The 24,469-nt window shown below is 58.9% G+C and overlaps 6 protein-coding genes across 6 annotated transcripts; all 6 read right to left on the bottom strand.

Moving 5' to 3' along the window:
- Positions 1–350: 350 nt before the first annotated feature.
- LMJF_30_3070 (conserved hypothetical protein) lies at positions 351–1,514 on the bottom strand (the record flags this gene model as incomplete). The annotated part of the gene is made up of 1 exon (XM_001684863.1): positions 351–1,514. The coding sequence occupies one exon, from the start codon at positions 1,512–1,514 to the stop codon at positions 351–353; it is 1,164 nt and encodes a 387-aa protein (XP_001684915.1).
- Positions 1,515–3,327: 1,813 nt separating this feature from the next.
- On the bottom strand, positions 3,328–4,353 carry LMJF_30_3080 (putative homoserine kinase; the record flags this gene model as incomplete). Its single annotated transcript, XM_001684864.1, has 1 exon — positions 3,328–4,353. The coding sequence occupies one exon, from the start codon at positions 4,351–4,353 to the stop codon at positions 3,328–3,330; it is 1,026 nt and encodes a 341-aa protein (XP_001684916.1).
- Positions 4,354–6,887: 2,534 nt separating this feature from the next.
- Positions 6,888–7,904, bottom strand: LMJF_30_3090 (conserved hypothetical protein; the record flags this gene model as incomplete). Its single annotated transcript, XM_001684865.1, has 1 exon — positions 6,888–7,904. The coding sequence occupies one exon, from the start codon at positions 7,902–7,904 to the stop codon at positions 6,888–6,890; it is 1,017 nt and encodes a 338-aa protein (XP_001684917.1).
- A 1,076-nt stretch (positions 7,905–8,980) lies between these two features.
- LMJF_30_3100 (conserved hypothetical protein) lies at positions 8,981–10,900 on the bottom strand (the record flags this gene model as incomplete). Its single annotated transcript, XM_001684866.1, has 1 exon — positions 8,981–10,900. One exon carries the CDS (start codon positions 10,898–10,900, stop codon positions 8,981–8,983), a length of 1,920 nt encoding a protein of 639 aa, XP_001684918.1.
- Positions 10,901–15,811: 4,911 nt separating this feature from the next.
- ADOMETC (S-adenosylmethionine decarboxylase) lies at positions 15,812–16,960 on the bottom strand (the record flags this gene model as incomplete). Its single annotated transcript, XM_001684867.1, has 1 exon — positions 15,812–16,960. The coding sequence occupies one exon, from the start codon at positions 16,958–16,960 to the stop codon at positions 15,812–15,814; it is 1,149 nt and encodes a 382-aa protein (XP_001684919.1).
- Positions 16,961–22,316: 5,356 nt separating this feature from the next.
- Positions 22,317–23,210, bottom strand: LMJF_30_3120 (putative S-adenosylmethionine decarboxylase proenzyme-like; the record flags this gene model as incomplete). The annotated part of the gene is made up of 1 exon (XM_001684868.1): positions 22,317–23,210. One exon carries the CDS (start codon positions 23,208–23,210, stop codon positions 22,317–22,319), a length of 894 nt encoding a protein of 297 aa, XP_001684920.1.
- Between the last annotated feature and the right edge of the window lie 1,259 nt (positions 23,211–24,469).

Here is a 24,469-nt window from a genome sequence, read left to right on the forward strand (position 1 = left end):
GTCCTCACCAAAGAAAAACAAGACACGCAGCAATCTTCTTAGGTGACGAGGTCCTGTACATACACACACACACACACGCATATGTAAGTACGATGTGAGATGACTTCTGTATGCGCGACATCTTTCGACGTGTGCGTGTGCGTGTTGCGTGCGCGGTGACGTGACAACGGACGAGAGGGTCCTAAAGAGGCGAGTGATGCCTCTGCCACTCCTCGTGACAAGGCGGGAGGCCTCCATCTTGGCAAAGGGGGAGCCGCCAATTGGACTCCGTGGGCACGTCGCCCCGCCCACGGCACGCAACTGCTCAATACAACACACGCCACAGACTTCTGCGCGGAAGGTAGGCCGAACTATTCGACCCTCTCGCACGCACACTCCCTAACAGCTGCAGAACCGTTTTCGTTGTCCGGCTCGCCATTCGAGCAACCTTCATCACTAACCTCGTCATCATCGCCCTCCTTGTCACCCGATCCTGTCACGCTCACTCGCCCACGCTTTCGTCGTCCTTTGATCACTTGCTGAGCGCGGCGCGTCGGCAGCGCACCGTTGATCGCCTGTGCCCAGTCTGGAGTCCCAGCGGCGCGCAGCTTCTCATACTGAATGAGCACCTCCACCACGTGATTGATCGTCAGCACCTTGCACCGGTTACCGAGCACAACGCTCTCCTTGATGGGCAACCGAGCCGTGCGCACGCCGTGGCGTTGCGCGGAGGCGTAGCTCAAACCCTTGTACACGTTGTGGTCGACGAAGGCACCGACAATGTACGCCGTATCTGGCTCGATGCTGGTGAGAGTGTCTGGTGAGTCAGCAGTGAGGAAAACGACTTGACTCGGCGCAAAGAGCTCACTCCAGTGCTGCACCTGCGTCACTTTAGGTGGAAATCGGCGAAAGCCCTCGTAGTTGTTTAGAGCCTGCAGCACTTCGGCTTGGGCGGCCGCGTCGTGCTCGGCGTCACTGGCCTCCTTGCCCATCAGCGACGTGATGACGGGGCGGAAGGGGAAGCCGGCAGTGCGCAGGGCGCTGTAGCTCAACATCACCTGCGACACGGTGCTCTTTGTGTTTGCCACCGTCATGCACCACGCAAAGCTGAGGTCGAAGACAATCGCCGGCACATGAGGATCGGCAAGCTGGGCCTCGCACCGATTCACCAGCGCCGTCTCTGCCTGCCGACGCCTCTCGTGGAGCAGCACTGCCTCAGCGCGGCGAGCCTCCTTCTCTTCCTCCGTCAGGCGCACCCACTGCACCTGCTGCGCCTTCTGCCGGTCGGCAGCGGCGGCTTTCCTGCGCTCCCTCTTCTCTAACTTCTTCTGCTTCCAAAAGGCACGCTTCTCTTCTTCTGTCCAGGTCCTGCGCTGACGGCCATGTCCTGTAGGTGTGCTTTGCGAGGCCTCAGCCGCACCATCACGGGTATCGCTCGCGCTGGTGTCTTGTGTATCGACGCCTGAGGCCTGCATGGAAGACCCGAAAGGTGTCGCTGGAGAGGCAGTCACCGCTGCAGCACACCGTGACATCATCTCAGGTACTAAAGCAGAGCGTCTGAGAAAAGCGACCCCTGTGGCGAACTTTTTTCGTTCCTGGCTCTCAATCTTACGCATGCGTATGCACCAGTTGTGGAGCAAAGCAAAAACCGCGATGGCGTGCGCACCCCACGGAGACGGACCGCCGCCGTGTCACCCATGTCAGCCGCTGCCTCGTAGCAGTCAAACGCACCGCGTGAAACCGCAGGAGACGAGGATAGCGGGTGGAACGCGAGGAAAGCGCACAGCGTGTGCGAGTGGGAGGTGCCATACGCATGAGAGAGTCGCGCATCCTCCTCCTTTGCGAGGGATAGAAGTGGGAGCGCAGACACGCACACAACCGCGCTCACACAGACAGGCACATCTTGTAGCCTGCATGGGGTGGCGGCCCAACTGAGGCCGCCGTTTGACCCTCCATCGCACGCCCGCGACAGAGCCGCCGCAGCACGCGCTTTCCATTCATTTTCGTTTTGGGCGAACGTTCCTTACCGCTCAAGGCTACCATAAAACATGCGATGGCCTCCGTAAGCATGCAAACACACACACGCACACACGCAGAGGCTGTGATACTAGATGGAACACAGAGGCAACCAGACGACGCATTGATACGGAAGAGAGCAAGAAAAGGGAGGGGGCAGGCGCCCTTCAGCGACAGAAAACATGGCAGCCGCAGTCGAAGTCGAAAAAAAGGAAGGTAAGACCAAGCATACACGAGGTTTTCCATCGGCCTAGGTGTTGACAGCCAGATGAGCTGCGTGATGAAAGACACACAACAGTAGGACCAGAGAGGGCGCTGAGCTCGCAATGCGCACTCCTACGCGCAATAGGTACGTGTCGATGGACGCCAGTTTGCGAGCTTCGCCCTGTCCCCCCCCCGGAGAGACTGCCTCTCTTCCTCTCCCCGCCATGACCGCTGACGTACGCGCATGCAGACCGACACACACATGAACGTCTCCGTCAAATATTCCGACGGTGTGCGACCCTGCACGCGATAGACAAAAAATATTCCTAACAAGTGCCTCTTCTGCCCTGCAGCATCAACTCGACTCCACTCTCCTCGCCCCCTTAACCCGGGCACGTCACAGGCCCCGTCGCCTGGTGCAAAGCAGCGGCACACACGTGCATCACGGCAACGCACCGACTCAGCCACCTGCGCACGGACCCTGCCTCGAGCCCTACCCACCTCTGCCTCGCAGGCTACCTCACAGCCGCTCCCATCATGCCGGCCGCCACGCGGTGCATCCCCCTGGGGGTGGCGCTCAAGCTCTCCCCCAGTAAGCAGTGAGGGCCGGGCGAGACACGCTTGCGCCACGCTGACACCCTGCCCATCATGTGGGTGGTGCAAACGTGCTCGCTGCCGCAGGTCGCTCCGACGCAACGCCATCCGCGACCCGAGCACCGGCATCAGCAGCGATGCACCGCTCTGACTTTGCCACGCCGTAGGTGTCCCTGTCACCACCCGAGGCGGCTCGGCACTGGCAAGGGGATAGGGGGATAGGGGGATAAGGGGGGGCTGCTCGGGGCCATGAGGACGCCACGCATTGCGGCGTGCCTCCCGTCATCAGAGGCGAGGGAGGCACACAAAACACTGAGAAGGAAACGGCGAGAGAAACAGAGACGAGAAGGGAAGAAGGATGTGCCCCGCACACACACACACACGCACTTTGCACCTGTGCCGATGCCTTGTGGGGAGAGGGGATCGCCGTCCCACACCACGTGTCACCGTCATCTACTCTTGGAGAGATTATTGGTACCCATCCATCACCGCCTACTGTCTGCTGTCAACTGAGTCTACTTACCTCGTTGTTTCTCAGATGCTGGTGTACTGGATGTTCGGACGGATGCAGGTAGTGCCAGACAGGTGCACGCCAACGTCAGACGGCATCGTGATGATCACCCGCCCCTGCACGCCAACGGCCTCCGCCGCCTTCACCATTGCCTCCGCCACCATCTCGGCCTTGCGCTCTTCCATCGGCTGGGTGAGAAGATCACCGTGGCGGCCAGAAACCATGGCGCACACGCTCGGACCCGCGCCGGACAGAAAAGCATACTCGGCACCGGCCTCGCGCGCGGCCTTCGCGCACGCGCTGTAGTGTGGGTACAGCTTGCGAGAGCGTTGCTGCTCGTGAAGGCAATCGCTCGCGTCCTTGAGCATCCGCAGGTCGCCGGTCGAGAGGGCCAGAGTCAAAATGGCTGTGCCGGAGATATTGTGAACGGCATCGCGGAGCGACACTGCCGTCGGCACTAACTCACGGGTGACGTGGGTGCTGGCCTTCATGAGCTTATGCGGCACGAATAGCACGATGGAAAGGTTCGGCGGGGTGGGCACGTGATAGGTCATGGTCCTGCCATCGTCCTTCTTGTAGACGAGCTGGATGCCTCCGTAGATAGCCGGGGCAGCGTTGTCGGAGTGGCCCTCGATCTTCGAGATGGCGGAGAGCAGCGACTCGCTATTATGCGTCTCCAGTGTGAGGCCGGAGAGCATCATGCCCGCCACGAACCCCGCCACCGCCGCCGCCGAGGATGAGCCGCAGCCGCACTTGTACGGTATGTTGTTGTGCATGGTGAACTTCAGTGGCGGCATGCTCTTGTGCGCGTACTCCTCGAATGCGATTCGGCAGGTCTGCACCACCATATTGTCCTCGCCGGTGCTGATGTGCTCTTGGCCCTCGCCGGTCACCGTCATGGAGAAGGCTTCTGCCAACTCTACCGTCAGCTCCATGAAGATGGAGAGTGCCATGCCGAGGGTGTCGTAGGCGGGGCCAATGTTTGCCGTCGTCGCCGGAACGCGAAGGCTGACCTTCTCGGGTAGCGGCTTAGCAGCTTCATCAGACATGGTTGTTGGAGCTGCGTGCTGCTTCTGGTTTTGTGCAGAGTGGAGAGAGGGAGGGTGCAGTGAACTACGGTGTTGGGTGACAAGAGAGTAGCGTTCGTGTGCGCGCGTACGACACCCAGTCTGCGAGGAAGCGGGACGGGTTGGAGGCAAACGACAGAGAAAAACACGGTAAGGTTGACGCACCGTCGTCGCTCCTCCAGTTCGATGTTGTGGCCACCGACAGCGAGGAACGCAAAGAAGGAAGGAAAAAGACGAAGAGAAAGAGGCGTGACCGCGGAGAGACGGAAGAGAGACACCAGCAAGCAGAGGGGTGCAAAAGCAGGAGCTTCGTTCCATGGTGAGCGGAGAGGAATGAAACCAGCCACCCAAACGCAAAACGAGCGGTGAGGAAAGAGGAAGAGAGGCAGTGGCAGAGTCACTGGTGGACAAGGATGAGAGACCTTCCCTGCCTCCCGCTCACCTCGCCTGTCGTCCCGTCTGTCTTTTGGTTTGCTTGCGGTCCCTTTTCTGCACCCAAGAAGACGAGCCATAGAAAGAGTTGCACATGGCCTGCCCTCTCAGGGTCTTGTCCCACTCGGGATGAAAGGATTACCTGTTAGTGGACAGCTTGAGCCACTCACGCACGCACTCGCACAAGCATGGACACAAACGCAGCTTGAAGAAAGTGCGAGGAGACGGGTGCCAGCGCATCAGTACGCGCGTGCGGCTCATTTTGTTTCGTCTTGGGGTCGTGTTTTGCTTGTCGGACAGTGTTGGTTACACTTTACTTTGCGACAGTGTGTCTCAGCACCAACCCGCACATAGGCGGATCCATGTACGCAACACCGCGTACAGCGAGTCCTAAACGCGTGCTTGGCGTAGGCTCGGTTCACTACGCTCAACTTCTTTCTCTCACACACACGCACACGACAGGGGACAAAAAGGAGCATACAAAGCAACCAAGACGAACAAAAACGAAAAAAAAAACAATCTTTTTCGTGTTATCTGTCCTTGTTAGCTTTCGCCTGCCTACTCACCTGGCACAACAGCAACGCACAACACGCATACAGACACCTACGTCATGGTTAACATCCATCTCTCTTTGCCTGTCATCTCTCTCTCTCTCTCCCTCGCATCTCGTAACTTGCAGCTCCAAGGTACGTCATCGACTTGCTGAACTCTCTTCTCTGCAATTTGCGTGTACCGTTAAATGTATACGTGTGTGTGTATGAGAATCTCTTCTTGCCCGGCGCCTTCACCTTCACGCCCCCTTCCCCCTTCCCTTCCCTCCCGAGTTTCGTTTCCTTGTCGTATTGTGGTTGTCTTCTTTGGTTGTTACTGTTCCTTCTATGGCCATTGAAAAGGGTCTGGGGTGCAAGCAAACAAACAAAAAAAAAGGGAGCAAAGGAAGGCGTGGATGCCTTGGTGGCACACATACGCACTGGTCAGAGCTGACCCTGAAATCCTCTTCTCCCCATCTCCTTTTTGTTTTCACTCCCTCGCGCCTTGCCGTCTTTTCGCTGCTGCCTTCTCTCTGCTGCCCTTCCGACCCAAAAGGAGGTATACATGGCCAGCAACAGCACCCAGACACGGAGCGGGACGTACGCGTTCAACCTTCTATTTCGCTTGTCCCTCTCTGCCGCGTGGGTCTTCCTGCAACTGCATCCTGCAACTGTGAGAGCGACACAGACAAACAAAAAAAGGAAAGGAGGACAAGACACGAAAGCGGGGCGGGGCGGGGCGGTGTGCGTGTGTGGGGGAGGGGGAGGGGAGACTTGTGAAAGACACAAGACGGGCGAAGGAAGAACAAACAACAAAAAAAGAATACCTGCGACATGCCATTCCCATCGCATCTTTCGCTGTGCATTGTTGGCAGGGGTGATGGAAGACAAGACAGAACACGGAGGCGGGTGAGGGAGTGGAAGTGGAAAAGGGCGGGGTGGGTCAACAGCGGTAGCCGTAGTGAGTGGCCGAACGCCGTGGGGGAGGGAACCGAAGAGATCGAATAAAAAGAAGGACCACAGTCGTGGAAACTACACTTCGCCATCAACATGCCACACGCATACACTAGATAGGCCACCTCACTAACTCACTCACTCTCCATAGGACAAATGCGCCCGCAAAGACGCACACGCATGCTCGGTGGTGTGGAACCGTGCGGCAGCGAGAGATTGTGTGTGTCTGCGTGTGTCGAGCAGAGCGTGATAGCGCCACTGCGCGTATGGGAGAGGAGGGGAGAGAGGGGGGCGACCCCTCGTCGCACTTCTTGCTGAGCATCTTGCTCGACTTCAGTCCTCCTCAGCAGATGGGGTGAATGCGTGTTTCGCTAAAGGTGCACGCACGAGGACAGAAGAGAAAGAAAGAAGGGATGGCCAGATGTTCTCCCGTTCCCATTGTCCTCACGCTTCCCTTGTGTGTGTCGTGGCGGAGAACGAAAAGAGGGGGGGGGGAAGGGGCGAGGGAGGAAGGAAACATAGCCGCGAGGAAGGGAGGGAGAAACGAGAACAAAGGAGACCATTTCAACACGAGCAGCAACCATGTCACCTCCGGTCTTCCTACTCGCGGGCGCGCTGGCGAAAGACGCTCATCTTCATCTTGGAGGTGCCTATCACGAGCTGCGCCTTGGAGAGCTCATCAAAGACGTTGACCTTCTCCGCAAAGTCCATAAAGACGTGTCCCTTGGCCGAGTTGTTGCGCAGGGACACGAGATGCGCAGACATCGGACCGAGGGCGGCGCGGATCTCGTCGTCTGTCACGATGCCGGTCGTGTTGAACATGAGGCGGTCACCCACAGCCTCCGATGCCTTGCGCTCACGCGGCGGCAGGCGCTTGGACGCCGGCGCAGCCGCCGTCGTGGCGGCAGGCTCAGTGGTCGGCTTCTTGCCACCCTCGTGGGCGACCACGCGCATCGGCTTGTGCTCAACTGTCTTCACCGGGGCGCGGCTTACCAGGCTAGCCCAGCTCTTCGGCTTGCTGCTCACCGGCGCCGGTGCGGGTTTCTCCTCCTCGTCCTCCAATTCCGCAGGGGCGGCGGCCGACGCGGGCTCTTCGGCCGCCTCCGGCTTCGGCGCCGGCTGCGCAGGGGCCGCCTCAGGCTCAGGCGTGGGCGGCTTCGACTTCTTCGGCGCCTCCGACTTCTCCGCGGCGGCCGGGGTCGGCTCAGGCGCTGGCGGCTCCGGGGTGACGGCGCCGATGCGGGCAATGACCTGGTGACGAACATAGTAGCCGTCCATGCCGTAGGTGTCCTGGAAGGACTCCAGCGTGGTGACGATGTGGTAGTACTGCTGCATCTCCCCAAAGGCGGTCATCGTCACGAACACGTTGACGCCGCCGTAGAGGGGCGCGGCATTAACGCTGTCCACACGCAGGCGGCTGCCCTGCAGCGAGACAGCCCACTTCTGCACGGCGATCGGCACATAGCTGTCGTGCACCTCAGAGATGCCGAGCTCGAAGTCGTTGACCGTGAGGGTGGCGTGGCGGCCGTAGAGATCGGCGATGTTTGCCGCGTTCTTCGCTACACGCTCGACGAAATCGACGGTGAACGCGTTAGCGACCTGCTGTGCGGCAGCCATCCTCTTGTATGTGTGTCTTCGTCGTCCCCACACAGTATTTTGAGTAGAGAAGAGGCTCTCGTGACAGGAGGGCGCGCGAGTTGAGAGAAAGAGGGAGCGGCAAGGGAAAGAGGAAAAATAAGACTGTTGCACGGGCTCACAATAGAAAGAGGGGCTTTAATTAGAAGAAGAAGCACAGAGTAAAGCGAGACGGAGATGACGCAGAGAGAGAGAAAGGGCGAGGGAGAGAGAGAATGGATTCTTGTCCGTGTGGCATGAAAGGGGGGGGGGTATATGTGCGTGTAGGTGTATAAGGAAGGAGGTGGAAATCCATATTTTGTGATGCGGAAAAGGAGAGAAGGGGTGGAAGAGGGTGACCGCGGGAAAGGCAGAAAACGATAGCGGAGAAACCATGGAGCTACACAATGCCGAAAGCAGCGGAAGGGGGAGGTGGGGGCAGGAGCGTAGCGCGCGCACAAGCCGCATCTTGTCGACGTAAGCCACAGAATCGCGTGCTAGCACAAGACGAGCCTGGGCGAAGGGGGAAAGGGGGAAATGCGATTCGGTTAATAAAAGAAAGGGCGTCCCGCGCAGCGTTGTCCACCGGGGTACAGCAACGCCGTAAACCTGTCATCTGGGTGAATAGAGGGAGGGCATTCGCAGTGTGCATTCCATGTGCCAAGAACACGTGAAGGCATAGCCATCGTGTGCACGAGAAGGTAAGAGCACACGAGCGAGCACCTGAAGGGTGCTGTGTGCGCATCCCTCAGTGTGTTTGTGTCGGCAGCGACGATGACCTGACTCATCTCCCTCCGCCTCAGCACTTTGCTGCTGCCGCCAAACGGCACTCGAGCGCGGCCTTCCTCTTCGTGCGTCCACCCAAAAAGCCCTCAGTGCTCCCTAAAGAGAGGAAACCCGTCTGCGAGATCGGCAAAGAGGAGAACGGGGGAAGGAAAGAAGAGAGGGGCGGGGGGGGAGGGGAGAGGGCAAGGAGAAGGATCTGGCAGTGAGTCCAGACCCAGCACGAGCGCTTCGAAAACACAGCACACACACACTTTCAACAGGGATAATGGGCATCACTGCAGCCAATAAGCGACTCACGATTCGTGCGCAGGGGCGTCCACTCTCAGCGCAGCGGCGGGGACACCCAAACTACGCAGCACGGCCGTGCACAACGCCACACTTCGCGAGTCCACAGTCGAGTTACTTGAACGCAGCAGGTGCAGAGCCCGCCGCATTGCAGCAGCGTCAGCAGCCACGGCCAGCTCTCGCAGGAGGCGTGCTCCGTGCTTTACATCGACACTCGACTTATGCGCCACGCTCAGCTCCGCGACACGGAGAGCAGCACCGATGTCCCGAGCGTCGAGTGCGACAGCCATGGCCGCGTGCAGCCAGGCAGCGTTCACTGCAATCCCGGCATCCTCCATCTCGCGCTGCAGCGATGGCAGTCGCAGAGCGCCATCTACCGGCGCGGTTGCCGCGTACACCTCTAGTAGAAGCGCGTAAGTGGTGCTGGTGGGCACGGTCTCGTAGCGCGGGTAGAGGCAAAGTACTTCCTCTGCGCGCTTCGCGCTGCCCGCGAATTGGCAGGCGGCCAGCAGCAGGTCGAGTGTGACGGAGGTAACCGGCACAGGTTCGCGCTCCTCTGCGTCTGCGGCCGACGTCTTCTCCGAGATAAGCGACACGGCAGGATCCTCGACATGCGCTGCCGCAACAAGTGGGGTGAGGGCGGCGACCACGTTGCGCACAGGGTCCGTTGACAACAGCGACAGGCGACGTGACTGCAGAAAGAGCTTCGGTCGCTCCCCGGGGCGGTTGTATGGCGCCGGCACTTCCCTTTCCAGCACCCGCAAAGCGGAGCGTACCCGCCCCGCTTTCGTGAGCGCCTCCACGTAGAGCAGCGCCGCCACGGGCTCGTTCTCCTTCGCCACAAGGCCAAACTGGCGGTGCGTGTTAATGTAGGAACGCATGTAGGCGGCAGCGTCAGCATCGCCGTATTTGGCACACTTGGCCAGCAGACGGAACACGGTAATCTCGCTGCTCAGCACCGGTTCCTGCGTGGCTGCCGTTGTCGCCGTGGAGGAGGAAGACGAGGAAGTGTCGGCGGTGTGCTCGCTGGCGACTTTCGTGGGCGACGAAGATGAATGACGTTCTCGTGCCTGCATGAGCTTTAGCACCTTCACCACCGCGAATGGTGGGGTCGACATGTTCATTGCACTGAGGAGGAGGTACGGCAGCCCAATCGACGGCGTCACACGCTCCGGCGCAGCACGGTGCAACAGCTCGAAGCTCTCATGAATGACAGCAGTATCGTAGTGCACCCGTAGCAATGTTTGGAAGCAGTGTTGAAGGCGCAGCGGAAGAAGCGGGTAGCGGGCAACGGCGTCGGTATCGATAATGATCTCGACTTCCTCGCGAATCCCGGGCCACCACGCCACACAGTTTTGGTTACCGAGACGCAGGTACAGCAGAAACATGGACAGCTTGGTCACTACATCCGGCACGATACCTTTTGATTGCTGCAGCTCCACAAGGTTCTCCACCTCGTACTGGTTAAAGGTGTCGGTCATGCTAATGGCAAGAAGAAATACATTGAAGAGCTCCACGGACGGGGTGCGGTCCTCCATCTCTAGTAAACACTGCGTGAAAAGGAACCGCATCTCCTCCAGCTTTTGGAGGTCGCAGAGCACTTTGAGCAGCAGCACCGTCATCGGCTCCACGTCCTCCGCCCGACCGCAAAACTGTGTAAGCGGCTTTCCCGGTATGAAGTGTGGTTCAGCAGTCGCATTGTCATCACCGGTTGTGCTCGACGACTCTGCGGACGTGGAAGCCGCCCGTGTGCGCTGCCCCTCCTTCTGCTGATATGATCGGTAGAAGCGCTGAAACTGTTTGAACACCTCCGCCGCGGCGAGGAGACCGCGTCCGTCGTGCTCCACAGCCTTCAAAACCACTTGGTACGGAGTGAAGCTGCGGCGACCCGCCGCCTGCGACGACAGCCGGAGCGTCACGCAACGCATCTGTCCCGCGAAAGAGCGGCTGTCCGTTCGTGTATCTGTGTGGGTGGGCGGATGCTTGCCAGCAAGGTGTGTTGGTGCACTGAAAACCACGTTTGCACATTCGATTGTGTAGAGGAAGGGAAGACAAGAGTAATGGGAGACAAGCCAAGGCCTTCGACGTACTGGTTAGAGATCAGCACAGAGAGGGATCGAATGCGGACCCACAACCTCCACCTGCGCCTCCGCTGTTGCCGCACACGACGTGGTCTCTCTTTCTGGAGCGGATCATTCGCCGTTGTCTGCTTCGAATCAGCTTTTGCGCACAACCTGGCAGCTCTCCTTCCGTGTCATCGACGAGAAGCCCATCTCTCTCTTAAAAACTGGGGTGGGGTGGGGAGGGGGGGGGGTGCACGAAAAACTGAAACCTGTGGCACCACGCGCATCGCTTTGTTTAGAGACGCCAGCACACCCTGCTCATACGGGCCACTTCAGCACATCCTATTGAGAAAAAGTACCCAGGCTCTGTGTGGGGAGGCCAAGAGCCTGCAGCCCGGCCTCCGGGCGCCGCTGCGGCCTCTTGGTGTCGGCGGACAGCGCTTGGCTGGCGCGGTGCCGAGGAGACGCGCGGCCATGGTCGCGCTTGGACCCGCTCACGACGAGTCGCGCTGGCGGCCCAGCACATATGCGCGCACGCACCCGCCGCTGCTCTGCCGTTGCTGCGTTGCGGTGGTGTGGAGCGTGATGGCGGACCCGGCCCGCTCTGCATGCACCGAGATAGCAGTGGGCTGGACGACGCCACACGGCGTTGGTTGTCCCGGCACCTCGACAAGTCCTCGCTGCCAGTGTGTACGCTGCAGGGGACGCACTTCACCCCTGCAGGCCTGGAAGGCACTTGGTTTGCACGGTGTTCAGCCTTTCGGTGCGGCAAGAGAGAGAGGGACTATGACTGTGGCGTCTTCTTGCTCACACAAGAGGACATGCGCACAGGTGCGGGCCCTACCCCTGTTTTCCAGCACGAGGGTGCCGCCGTGGCGGTGTGGCTTAGCGGCGATGCCTCCCTACCCCTCCTTCTAGTCCTCACAATGTGGGAAACGGACGCCCACTCGCACCACTTGGTGTAGGGCACAAGAAGACGATCCGACCATGCCCATGCCATTGTAAGCGACGGGCTCAGCGACAAGGACTTGACGGGCGCGAGCAATGAAGACACCGACATGGCGCAAGCTCAGTCGGGGCCATGGAGACGTCACCGGACGTCACCCTGGCCCTCAACTGCTTCACCTACGGCTGCGGTACCGTCACAACGGCGTCGAGTGGCCACTTTGCGCTGCGGTTCACTGTACGGCGCGCCATGGTTGACCAATCGATCCGCAAAGGACCGTGGCTGCGTCAGCGGCGAAGAGGCGAGGACGCGCTAGGTTCAGACTACCGCGCTGACCGCGAGCACCGCGACAGCCCGAAACCGCAGCAAGGGGAAAAGAGAGGCGGATGGTCCACGCAGTCACACTCACCACAACGCCAGCGCGCATGCACAGTTTGCATGTATATCACTCAATGCGGAGGCGAGACGCATGCCTAATGGCAACCAGTACCCGAAAAGCTGTCCTCTCTGTTAGAACCGCTTATCGTAGACCGCTGTGGGGACCAAAACGGATGCGATTGGAGGCAGCTCTCGTGAGGGCAAGCTGCGCGGCGCCCGAGCATCTCCCTCTCTCGGCTATTCTCGCCAAAAAAGATCCACCGAGCCACTCTGAAAGAGAGATACAGTCCTGCGACGGCCTCGCCTTCCCCACCCATCAGCGGCCCTCGATCATGGGCTCATATCCGATCTGTCCATGCCCCGGTGCGCCCTGCACACGGCAGCAATGCCATAGCGCAACCCCCATCGGGAGTGCGAGAGAGCAGGCCAAAGCGTTGGTGACAGTGCATCAACAGAAGCGGAGGCGACATCCCGGGGTACCCCTCCTCCGTGTCCCATCGAGGCGCAGATCCACATCCCACGAACCGTCCACGATGGGTGAGTTCGACATGGCCTTCCGTGGATTCCACTCCGGCGCTGCGCCAGGCCTCCACGAAATGCGCTGCGAGAGTGTCAAGGGTCTCCCGATGCACGGCAGGGGAGGATGCCCTGCGCACTCGTTGCGGGAGGTGCAGACGCCGGATGGCAGTGGTGCCGCTGCACCTTGGCGGCTCTCACACGGACGCGCAGGCCTCGACGCCTTCGGAGCCCCGCACGCACAGACCTCGCTTGTGCGCAGTGGCTGCGTGCTCCACAGCCCATGACTCCCTGGCGGGCTGCGGGCGGACTGTGCGGCACAGACAGACATCATATATCAGGAGCGTCCGCGATGGTTTATGATAATAATAGACCCATAGGTACGGCGAGATGAGGCTGCGGTTTCCTTGCTGGTAGCCACCGCGCCGAGTGAGATGCAACGGAGCCGGGGCTCGGTCTGCTGCGAGAACAGCCGCATCGACCACGAAACCGAAGAGCAGGTGTACCTGGTTGTTGCGGACGCGCTCTCCTTCCTCATGGCGCTCGGCGCGGCCTCCACGAGAGCGGAAGATGGCGTGTTGAGGCGTTCCTGGGCCCCGATGCCGGTGCTCTTAGCCCGTCGCGTGGCGCCTCTCACTTCCGTTTGTTTGCGGTCATTGCGAATGGTGGCACACCGACGAAGCTGACAGGCATGCAAACTCGGCAATGGCGGAGGGTCAGGCGACACTTGCATGGATTACAGAGTCGGTCGCTGGTCTCAGACGCCAGGCCGACATCCACCGGAACCGCGCGCTGCGCGATGCGGCACGCGCTACTTGGCGGCGACTGTCCCACACCAGAAAACAGATGCGGAGCCCACGAGGCGACAGGCGGACCCTCCTCGCCCCCCTCCACACGGGCAGCTGTGCGTGCTTTGGATTCCTGCAAGCGGCGGGTGGCTCTGACCCCCGTCGGGTGCGTACAGCTGCCCTTTCCCAACCCTGCGCCCCTCCCCCTCCCCCTCCCCCCACACACACTGCGACAGGCCGTGAGCTCTCTGTGCGCTGGTGCATGTCCGTCTGCGAGTGCCTTCGGCCTGGCACACCGACTCCTGTGAGAGGCGTGCGGATGCGGGATGGGGTGGAATGCTCCACGCCGCCACAGACTCACGGCAGCGTCGCACCTGTCGCGGTGCATGTGGGCAGGCCATCCAAGCACGCCCCCCCCCCCTTCCCCCCATGTCATCGCCGGCAACGGGAGATGCTGGCAGCGAGTCCCTCCGCCCCTCCCACCAACAAGGATGCCGTGAAGCAGGCCGCACGATGCGAATGTGCGCGCACTGTGCGCGCGCGCTGTTGGGCACAGCCTGCATGGTGTCTTGCATTCCCGTCGCAGCGTTCAGAGGTGCGAAGAGCACGAGTGATGAGCGAGAGCGGCTCCCCCGCGGTACATGCCGATTACGCCCACAGCGCATGCGCGCGAAGCATGCGGCATCTCTCCTCCATCCCGCCGTGCGGGCGGATGAGGCGCCGACCGCGCGGCACGTATCCGAAGAGGGGACGAGGCGGGAGAGGAGGGGCGCCCGCTAGACGCATGTCCCGATTCGACGGCACGACGGTTGTTCCTAGGCGACCAGGACGTAGCCACAGCGCGGCAGCGGTGTGTGGGCTGCGGCTGTGCATGCGTGAGCCTTTAGCTGGCGTGTTCGCGGTAGAAGGATAAGCTGAAGAATACGTATATATATATATATATACATACATACCGATGTATGCATATGTGTGTAGAGGTGCCCTCAATAATCGCTTGTCCTCACCGCTTTCGCCCCTCTTGCTCTGGTGCTGCACTGGTGTTCGCCCTTGCGGATGCGCAAAAGTCCCATTGATCCGTGTGAGCGCCCTCGACCCCCCCCCCTCGGCAGCACCGCGGTGAAACACGCGTGTCAGTGGCACCTTTGGCGAAAAATGAGCAAGAGGACTGTACCTGAGTGCATGCATATGCCGCTGGATACGTCAACTGCTGTCACGGCCATCTCGCTCTTCAACTTGCGCACTCTGCAGTTTAGCACGAGTTACAATCCACATCATCCGGTCTGTCACAGGCCCCGTCGCCTGGTGCAAAGCAGCGGCACACACGTGCATCACGGCAACGCACCGACTCAGCCACCTGCGCACGGACCCTGCCTCGAGCCCTACCCACCTCTGCCTCGCAGGCTACCTCACAGCCGCTCCCATCATGCCGGCCGCCACGCGGTGCATCCCCCTGGGGGTGGCGCTCAAGCTCTCCCCCAGTAAGCAGTGAGGGCCGGGCGAGACACGCTTGCGCCACGCTGACACCCTGCCCATCATGTGGGTGGTGCAAACGTGCTCGCTGCCGCAGGTCGCTCCGACGCAACGCCATCCGCGACCCGAGCACCGGCAGCAGCAGCGATGCACCGCTCTGACTTTGCCACGCCGTAGGTGTCCCTGTCACCACCCGAGGCGGCTCGGCACTGGCAAGGGGATAGGGGGATAGGGGGATAAGGGGGGCTGCTTGGGGCCATGAGGACGCCACGCATTGCGGCGTGCCTCCCGTCATCAGTGATGGTGACGGCAACAGGAAATTAAGAAAAAGTCTGAAGCATGTGGTCGCCCAAGGAACACTGGGAGAGAGGGAAAAAGGGCTGAGAGGGTCCCAAGCAACCACAGCGCCGCATGCCTGCTAGATGCTCCCCGCGTTTGCCGCATCCAAGATGGCCCCATCAAGAATATTTGCCCAGCGCCGTCCACACGGACAAGCGCTGCAGGATGGCGATGGCTAGCTGAGGCGCACATGAACACGCATGGAAAAGTGCCCATTTAGACACACGCTCGAGTCCACCTATTAAATAGGGAGACGCAGGGTTTGCCTGCGTTCTCTCGCTTGCATGTATTGGTGGGCATGCAGCGTCTCGAGCACACGGTGATGAGTGCTGCGCAAGACTAGTCGGGCCCACTTTTGGCTCCCGGTTCCGCGCCTCCGACTGCCGCATCTGTCTCTTCCACCGCCGCCGTCCTGACGTAGTTGATCTTCATAGCCACGTAGCCCGGTGCGAACTCGTTCGTGGTGCGGTGGAGGAGACTGTACTCTGGGTAGTACTCCGGTTCCACGCCGATCCCCTTGCCTTCGTTGTACGCCTTGCCCACAGGGCTCTCGGGGTCGAGGAAAACAATGACGGTGAACCGTTGCGGCCGAAATACGCCGAGCACCTTCTTCATCCGGTCCGAGTAGTTCGTCGCTCGACTGTTAGTCTCGTAAGAGGCAAAGGAACAGTGATCCTCTGGGGTAATGTGCATCGTCTGATACTCCTCGTCACGGATGGCGTTAATGCTATAGCCGCAGGGCTCGAACTGGAGGTCGTGTAGCGTCCACGTGCCGTCCACAACGCGATCCAGGTGCGTCGCAGCGCGGATTGCCGCCGTCTCCGCGCTGGTGGAGATGAAGCGGTCTCTGAACCAGTACTTGGTCTGCTCCTTGTCCAGCCCGTACATGGTCATGCTGAGCTGTGTATCATCCTCAGAGCTGCAGGGGCGGATGATGTCATCGTAACAAAAGAGAAAGTAATGGTCGCTGTCCACAGGGCCGAAGATGTAAGGCTTGCCAGTAGGGAAATGCTGCTTCAGTGTCGCAAACTCGTCCGCCAGGGACGTGTGCGGCCCTTTCTGCATCCAGGGAAAGGAGTAGTTTTTGTGCATGAAGGACACCCACTCCAGCTCTCCACGCACCGCACTGATTGCCTCGAGGATGTTGGGGATACTGTTAAGCAATGTCGTGGTGCCACATGTGATAAGGATGATGCGGTTTTTCATCACGAAGAGAGAGCTCTCGGTCAGAACGTAGCTGTTTATGTACTCATTCGACTCCCTCGACACGATCTGCGCGTTGAGCGAGCCGACCACACCGGACCACACGGAGTCGTCGAGGCTGCGCAGCCCATCCACGTGCGTTTCCAGTGTACTGCGCAAAATCACCTCGAGGCGCTTCTCCGGACCCTCGAAGCTGAATCCTTGCTCCGGGTTGTACCCTTTCATGGAGCCCCACATCGCCATGAGCGTGAGGGGGTCCTTTGTGGTGTTCGAGCAGACGTTCATGGTTGCCAGCGAGTAATTACCCGGGTTTCGTGTGTGCGCCGCCTCAGAGCCGCTCTTTACGCGCCCCGGTGTATCTGAGATAGTGTACTAGTCTGTCGAAAGGCGTGGCGACGCCGCAGATCTGTCGGGGTGGGGGAAGAACAAGAGGCGATGAAGCACAGATTTTTCGGTACGCTGAAGCACCTCAGCCAAAGACGATGAAAAAAGAATGTGAGAAAACAACGACACCAGCGTGCACAAGAACGTGTGATATTGCCAGGAGAGAGAAGCAGAGAGGGACGCGCGCAGACAAAGTAGGATGGTGGAAACAGACACGAGCAGATGGGCCTTGGGGGCGATGTGGAAGAGGGGAAAAAACATCCGTGCGCGCGCACACACACAGACCCAGACAGGGACCGCTGCACGCTGCTCCGGTTGCGTGCGCCGACTCCTCTTCATCAAAGTAAAAGGCCCCTTCAGCACATTAGCGGCGTGCGCATGCCACTACTGAGTGCACGTGATGTCACGAGCCTGTGCGCGTGAAAAGCAGCGGGGCACACAAACGGGTAGGCGGGAAGAAGGCAGGGGATAGCGAGGGCATCGCCCAAGAAAAAGGAGCGAAGCGACTAGCGGTTCTCTTGTTGGATGGCGTCGTCCGTTGTCTGTCTCACTTTGGCCTCCCGCTTGTTCCCTCGTCACTTGTTCGATCCGTATACGTTGCCTCATTACCAACGCTGCAGAGAGAATGAAGTGGCTCGACGTCGAAACAAAAAAAAAGTAACACATTTGCCGAGCGTGAGGCAACGACGGGAAGGGGGCTGGGGAGGGAGACACGAAGAAGCCGGAAAGAAGAGGAGGGCAGAGTGGGAGAGACAGGCCAGGTCGATAGATCGCAGCAACGAAGACATGGCAATGACGATGATGTTTTTTTTTTCTGTTCGTTTGTTTCTTTAAAAAGGCGAAGAATGATGATGAAGAGAAGAAGCCAAAATACGAGAGGGAGACAGCGGCGTTTTGCATTGCCAGGCAAACACATATGGGCCGAGAGGCGGTTGTACCAACACAAGCACCCCTATCAGCAGCACCACACACACACACACACACTCACACACACACATCATTGACTAAACAGGAAAAGGGGCAGGGGGAGGCGTGTAAAGTAAGAATGCCTTCCAGAAGGCAGAAAACGGCAGACGAAGAAAAAAGAAGACCACAAGACAAGAGAGGTGCTTCTGGCTTGTGCGTGTATGTTGATCGGCGCCTGTGCTTTCTTCGGTGGAGGGAGAGTTGTCTCTCGATCGCCGACGGCGCCGCTTCGTTTCACTTGCAGCTTGCACCTCTTCTCCCGCTCTGCATGCGGAAAACAAGTAAGGCCTGGAAAGAGCGGCAACCGCCGTCGTGCCCTCCGATGCAATCCCTCACTTTTGAGCACGTGTTCTTCATTGTGGAGTGCGCATCGATGGCGGTGGGAGGGGGGAGCCGCAGTCAAGGAAGGAAGTAGACGAAAAAATGCACTCTTTCGTTGTTAGAACGCGACGTCGGCCGCTCCTCTCGCTGCCTGCTGCTCGCGTTCTCACGATCACCCTCCACGCACACCGACACTACATGTTGTCGTCTCACACACTTTGCGGTGGTGGCATGTGAGAGAGGCCTGCATGGGGAGCGCGAGAGGGAACTTGGGGACAGAGAAGGGATGGAGGAGTAGGGGAGGAAGAGCTCGAACAGAGACCACAGGATGATTCAACGAGGAAGGGGGCGCAGGCGCAGAGGAACGCAAGAGCAGCAGGGGAGGAGGAGGAGGGAATCGGAATCACGAAAACAGAGCAAGCAACAAAACGCTATTTTTTCTCAGATCAGCACTATCGTCAGAAATCATGTAACCCGTGTACTTCCATGTTTTCTTCGAGCGTGTGCAACCACCACCACCACCCCTCCATGCCACTTCCGCTTGCTTCTCTGCCTCGAATGCGGAGGAGGAGGAGGGGTGGGGGCCTCCCGAGTTCAAGCGATCGACACCAAAAACGGAGAGGACAGAAAGCTTGCATGCATATATATATGTATATAAGAGGTAAGCGGGGAGGGGATGAGAGGGATCTGGCGCTGGGGGTCACGATTTCCGCATCGTGGTGAAAGACCCTTATGCGCGGCCCTTCGTATTATGCTCTCCTCCATTTGCCCACTGCAGGCTTGAGGACTATCTTTTCCTGTTCGCGAGGAGGTGGTTGTGGCGGTCTTCGCCGTCGTGGGAGAGAGGGGGGAAGGGGTCAATCCTCTTGACGACTCGGAGGCACCTTCTTGTGCGAGAATCGAGAACAGCGGCCGCGCTTGTGCGTTCGTGTTTGTGTGCTCCCTGGGTTAGGGAAAACACCTACGACACCTCTTTGTTGTTTTTGTTTCTTGCTGTTGTTGTTGCCGACACACGCGGACGACAAAAACGTCTTCCTTGAACAGAAAAACGCGAGAGCAACAACAACAACAAAAAAAAAAACAGAAGGGGGCGGCAGAGAAGGACTACGGCTGTTCAGGGGTGTATTTGCCTCCGCGTGACGTGTGCTGAATGTCCCCCTCAGTGGAAGCAGGCATGCATCGTCATGGTTTCACCGCCACTCGTTTCTATCGATCACTATGCCGGATGCCTCGGTACACGTGCGTGTATGTTGGGGCAAGCGAGCCGGAATGCATCGGTCTTCGTGTTCTTTTCTTTGCGTGCTTTCCTCCATTCTCATGAATGAATAAAGTGATCCTGCACAACGAGACACACGTCACACGCACCACTATGCCGACGCATGAGTACTCGAGGAAGAGAGTACAGCATCCTAACGGTGGTGGAGGCTCACGAGAAACCAACAGCAAAGGGGAAACACAGGTACCAACAGCGGCAGCCAGACATCCGCTCACATATTCGCCAGTGTCGGTGTCCACGACCGGCATGAAGGTAAAACAGGCAATAAGAGGCGCCGCAACAGCGATGGCGATGCTAGAAGACGGCATTAACGAGAGAGAAGATATCGGAAACGATGTGGGCGAGCGTGACACACCCACCGAAATATAGATAGAGAAGCAAGCATTAAAAAAAGCACAAATTCTTGTCTGACTGTCGCGCGAATCTGTAGAGAGGTAAAAGAATGAAGAGCGCGATGCGCACTCATAGCTGGTGCACCCGGGTAGCCACCTCCGTTCTTCATTCCGCCACATTAGAGCAAAACAAAAATGGCTGCGTCTTCGCTACGCGAAGAGGGGTCTCTTTCATCTGTTACGCAGACGTGTGGCCAAGGAGGCAGACCTCGTCCACCCATGGTTGTAATCACCTATGTGGGCGTATCAGCTGTGCTTTTCGATTGGGCCCGTGTGTGTGTGTGTGTGTGTGTGTGTGTGTCTAGGTGTGTGCGTCGCACGTCGGCAGCGGTGGCCCCTGCACTGCCCGACGTCAGCTGCATAGTGAGTTGCTGCCGTGCAAGTAAGATCGCGGTGCGTGGGGAGGCTGAGTAGGGTCCCCTTTTCCCGACGCAGAGGCTTTTGAGGCGAATCACTGCTTCCACCATCGCTGTAGAGACGTTGCGCCAAAGCCCACTTGTGGTAGATGGGGTCGCTGGGCGGCTGGAACACTCATTGTCATCGCAGCAAGTCCCATCGCGGGCTCCTCGACATCGTCCGTGAAGATGACGTATGCCGCAACCAACCTGTCGATCGGGGTGAGAGAGTGGAATATCGCGCACCCACCTCGTCGCTGTCACAACTTGCAGCCCTTTATGGTGTTGTCACAAAGCGTGCCTTTTTTTTCGCACGTGCCCAAAACCGAGAGAACCTTCTCACGAAACGTTATCTCTCGCCCATCACGACCTTCTCTCCGAGTGGCTGTCAAGTTTTTGATGCACGTCTCGACGCGTTCCTTCGGTTTGCGCCGCGTTTACCGTCATGCGTAAACACCGGTGACAAAAATGAAAAATGTTTCAACAGGGAATAATGCACAGATGCACGCTTTAAAAAATCTGCGCGAGAGCGGGGCGGAGGAGGAAGGGATTCACCGCGTCACTTGACATTTCGTTCGTGCCGAGCAGGTGCAAGAAAAACTAAGAGTTCAGTTTAACAAGTTCAACCTTACTTTCGCTTGCAACTCATACGGCCCCGCACATAATCTCAGCTCGGCCTCGTGCCGGCATCGTCGTCCTCTTTCGTATGAAATATATCATTTGTGCTCAGCTTTGTCTCAACCTCGACCGAACTGTTCGTTTCAAAATGACCATTCTCTGCCACAGAGCAGACGCTCAGCTCCACTCCAGACGCCCCCGGGCACGTCACAGGCTCCGTCGCCTGGTGCAAAGCAGCGGCACACACGTGCATCACGGCAACGCACCGACTCAGCCACCTGCGCACGGTCCCTGCCTCGAGCCCTACCCACCTCTGCCTCGCAGGCTACCTCACAGCCGCTCCCATCATGCCGGCCGCCACGCGGTGCATCCCCCTGGGGGTGGCGCTCAAGCTCTCCCCCAGTAAGCAGTGAGGGCCGGGCGAGACACGCTTGCGCCACGCTGACACCCTGCCCATCATGTGGGTGGTGCAAACGTGCTCGCTGCCGCAGGTCGCTCCGACGCAACGCCATCCGCGACCCGAGCACCGGCATCAGCAGCGATGCACCGTTCTGACTTTGCCACGCCGTAGGTGTCCCTGTCACCACCCGAGGCGGATCGGCACTGGCAAGGGGATAGGGGGATAGGGGGATAAGGGGGGGGGGCTTCTCGGGGCCATGAGGACGCCACGCATTGCGGCGTGCCTCCCGTCATCAGGGACTTCAGATCCATATGAGGGCGAGAAGACAGGGAAAGTCTCTTCTCAGGAGGAGCAGGACAAGGAGTCGGTGAGAGTTCGTGCAGCAGTTTCTGGGATCATACGTCCGTACATCAATGTACGTTCGGGTGGGTGCACGTGCGTGGATGACGGAAACAACAAAGACGCATCTCAAAGCGTGTCGATGGAGAAGCGGGCGGTGGAGAAACAGCAAATAAACGAAGCGCTGAGAATGGTGTCAAACATCAGAAACGAAAGGAATGGGCCAAGAAAAAAAAACCTTTTTGTCAATCAGCGGCGCGGAGAGCCAGCAAAGATACATGCAGACACTCGTGCGGAGAAAGAGGGGGGAGGGAGGAGGAGCGCGCTCGAGAAGGGCGCACGCGCACCGCGAAGAGCACAACTGGCAGTTGTGCATGCATTTCGTCTCTGTGCGCGCAGGGTGGACGCGAGGTGTATGGTGAACGTTAAGCTTAGCAGAGGAGTCACAGCTCACGCGGCCATCGATGAAGTACACATCACGGCTGTCTCACCGTTTTTCGCACCCTGAGCCCTTCTTGATGCTGTGTAAAGTTCCGCCCTTCCCACTCTCTCAATCTGCGCTGCGGGCGAATAGCAGTTGGTGGAAAGCGTATCCTTCACCAAACAAGTTCACCGTTCGGTTCTGCAGCGTGTACGGGGTGAAGGCGTTGAAGTTGCAACGCAGCGCCGACTCGTCGGCGTCTCTGTCCTGGAGGGCGGCAACCGTGAAGTGGGTGGGCTGAAAGGTGTCGAGGAGCTTCTGCACGCGCGTCGGAGACGCTACGGCAGCCTTGGCGTTGGTCTCGAAGGAGATGCACGGCACACCAGCGAAGGTGCGCATCACTTCGTACTCGCCACTTTGCAGCGCGTGGAAGCGCTGCGTTGTCTTGTTTACCTCCTCCAGACCGGCAGCGACGTCGTTGAGGAACACGTTCACCTGCACATCCTCCTCCTTACGTCCCGCAATCCTTTCAACATTGTCGTACACGAAATTGAAGCAGTGATGACCATCCACCGGACCCGTCAGGAAGGACTTGCCGGCCGGGAAGGCGGCCTTGAGCTCCGCGTACTCCTGCGCCATGATGTCGCTCATCTCGCTCTCGGCGCACCACGGCGAGGTGGTGTTCTTGCGCAGGTACGAGGCCCACTCCACACGCACGCCCTTCGATGTGAGAAGGGCAATGGTGGGGGTGATCACCTGGTGCAGCATCACCTCCGACGCGGATGTCACCACCAGCTTGCAGGGTGTCAAAATGATAATGCACTGCGTCATCTCTAGCGATAGAAGACCCTCCGCAGAGAAGTGGTGCTGCAGCTTCTGCCCAGCTGCCGCCAGCACGTCCTCGAGCTCCTCCACCGCGAACGTTTGCACATCCACGGCGGCGGCGAAGTCGAACTCGAGACGCTTCTCGAGCCCGCTGTCGCTGTAGCTGGTGGGGTTCGAAAACCCTCCCCACAGCGACATCAACGCGCGGACGGACTCAGGGAATACATCGCGAGAGGAAGCCCATGAGTTTGTGGGCATCTGTTTCTCTTCGCCAAAGGGCGCGACGGAAAGGGAGAAGGACAGCGAGGGGGAGAGAGGTGGGTGGGGTGCAGTGAAGATTTGGTGCAAAGGACGTGGTGAGTGGTGAGAGGCTACCACGGATGTCGTGGGGGGACGGCACAGCAGGCAGACACCAGAACGCCGAGCTAACAACTGAACACAACAACGAAAAAGGATCACACTTATAGAAAAAAAGAAAAGAAGCACACCCGGGTGGAGAGGAATGAATATCGATGAAGCGTGGGAGGGGGAGCGATAGCCGCTTCACGGGGGGGGTGTCACACACGATGTTAGAGTTTCCTTTGTGTTATTATTTTTTTTTGCGCTGTGCATGCATGTATATATATATATATATTTGTGTGTGTGTGTGTGTGTGTGGAAGAGGGAATGAGGAGAAGCGCGGAAGCGGCAGAAGCAGAGGAAAGTAGCGAATGGAAACCATGATGAGTGTGAAGGGTGCGCACTGCGCACGTGGGAAAGCGAAAAGAGAAAGAGAAACGGCACACGAGCCGAGACGAGGAGGATCAACTCGGCGCGCAGATCGCCGCCCTCGACAAGCTAGCGGTTCATCGCCGACCTATGCACTCCCGTTGCAACACGTCACACTGACGGTTCACTTGGAACGCCACAGCCGAGTGCGCGTGAGCGAAGGCAGGAGCGACGGCGCGCAAACGCGCGACTTCGAAGGCCAATGGCGCACACGCGCTGTCTGCGAGAGTGCGTTCCAGCCGCAGCACGGTGTGCATGAAGAGTCCGCTCTCCTCGACGCCCACCCGGCTGCTTTTCAAGCACGGCTCAATATATGCGAATGTGTCAGCGAAGAAAATACAGGGTACGAAGCGACATTAAACACCTTGTCTTTTCCTCACCTGGGCATGCGTTCGAACGCGTGCTGGTGCCAGCATAGCATTCTTCCACGCACATCGGAAAAGCACAGCTTTGTCGCTTGTGCTTCCGCGTCTTTCTTATTAGGCTACAAGACAACAAGAGAGGGTTGCTGCTGCTCACCAGCTCCATAACTCGGAACCCTGGCCTTCCGTCACGATCCCCTTTCCATTCCTACCCAGACACACACGTACACCATCACACACGCGAGTCGGGGGGGGGAGAGGGCATGGTTCTCCGCCGCAACAGTGCATGCGCCTTCTTAGCGTTCGTTTCCTGCGTACACCCGTTGT

The sequence above is a fragment of the Leishmania major genome, chromosome 30 (genome assembly GCF_000002725.2).
Source record: "Leishmania major strain Friedlin complete genome, chromosome 30".
Taxonomy (NCBI): Eukaryota; Euglenozoa; class Kinetoplastea; order Trypanosomatida; family Trypanosomatidae; genus Leishmania; species Leishmania major.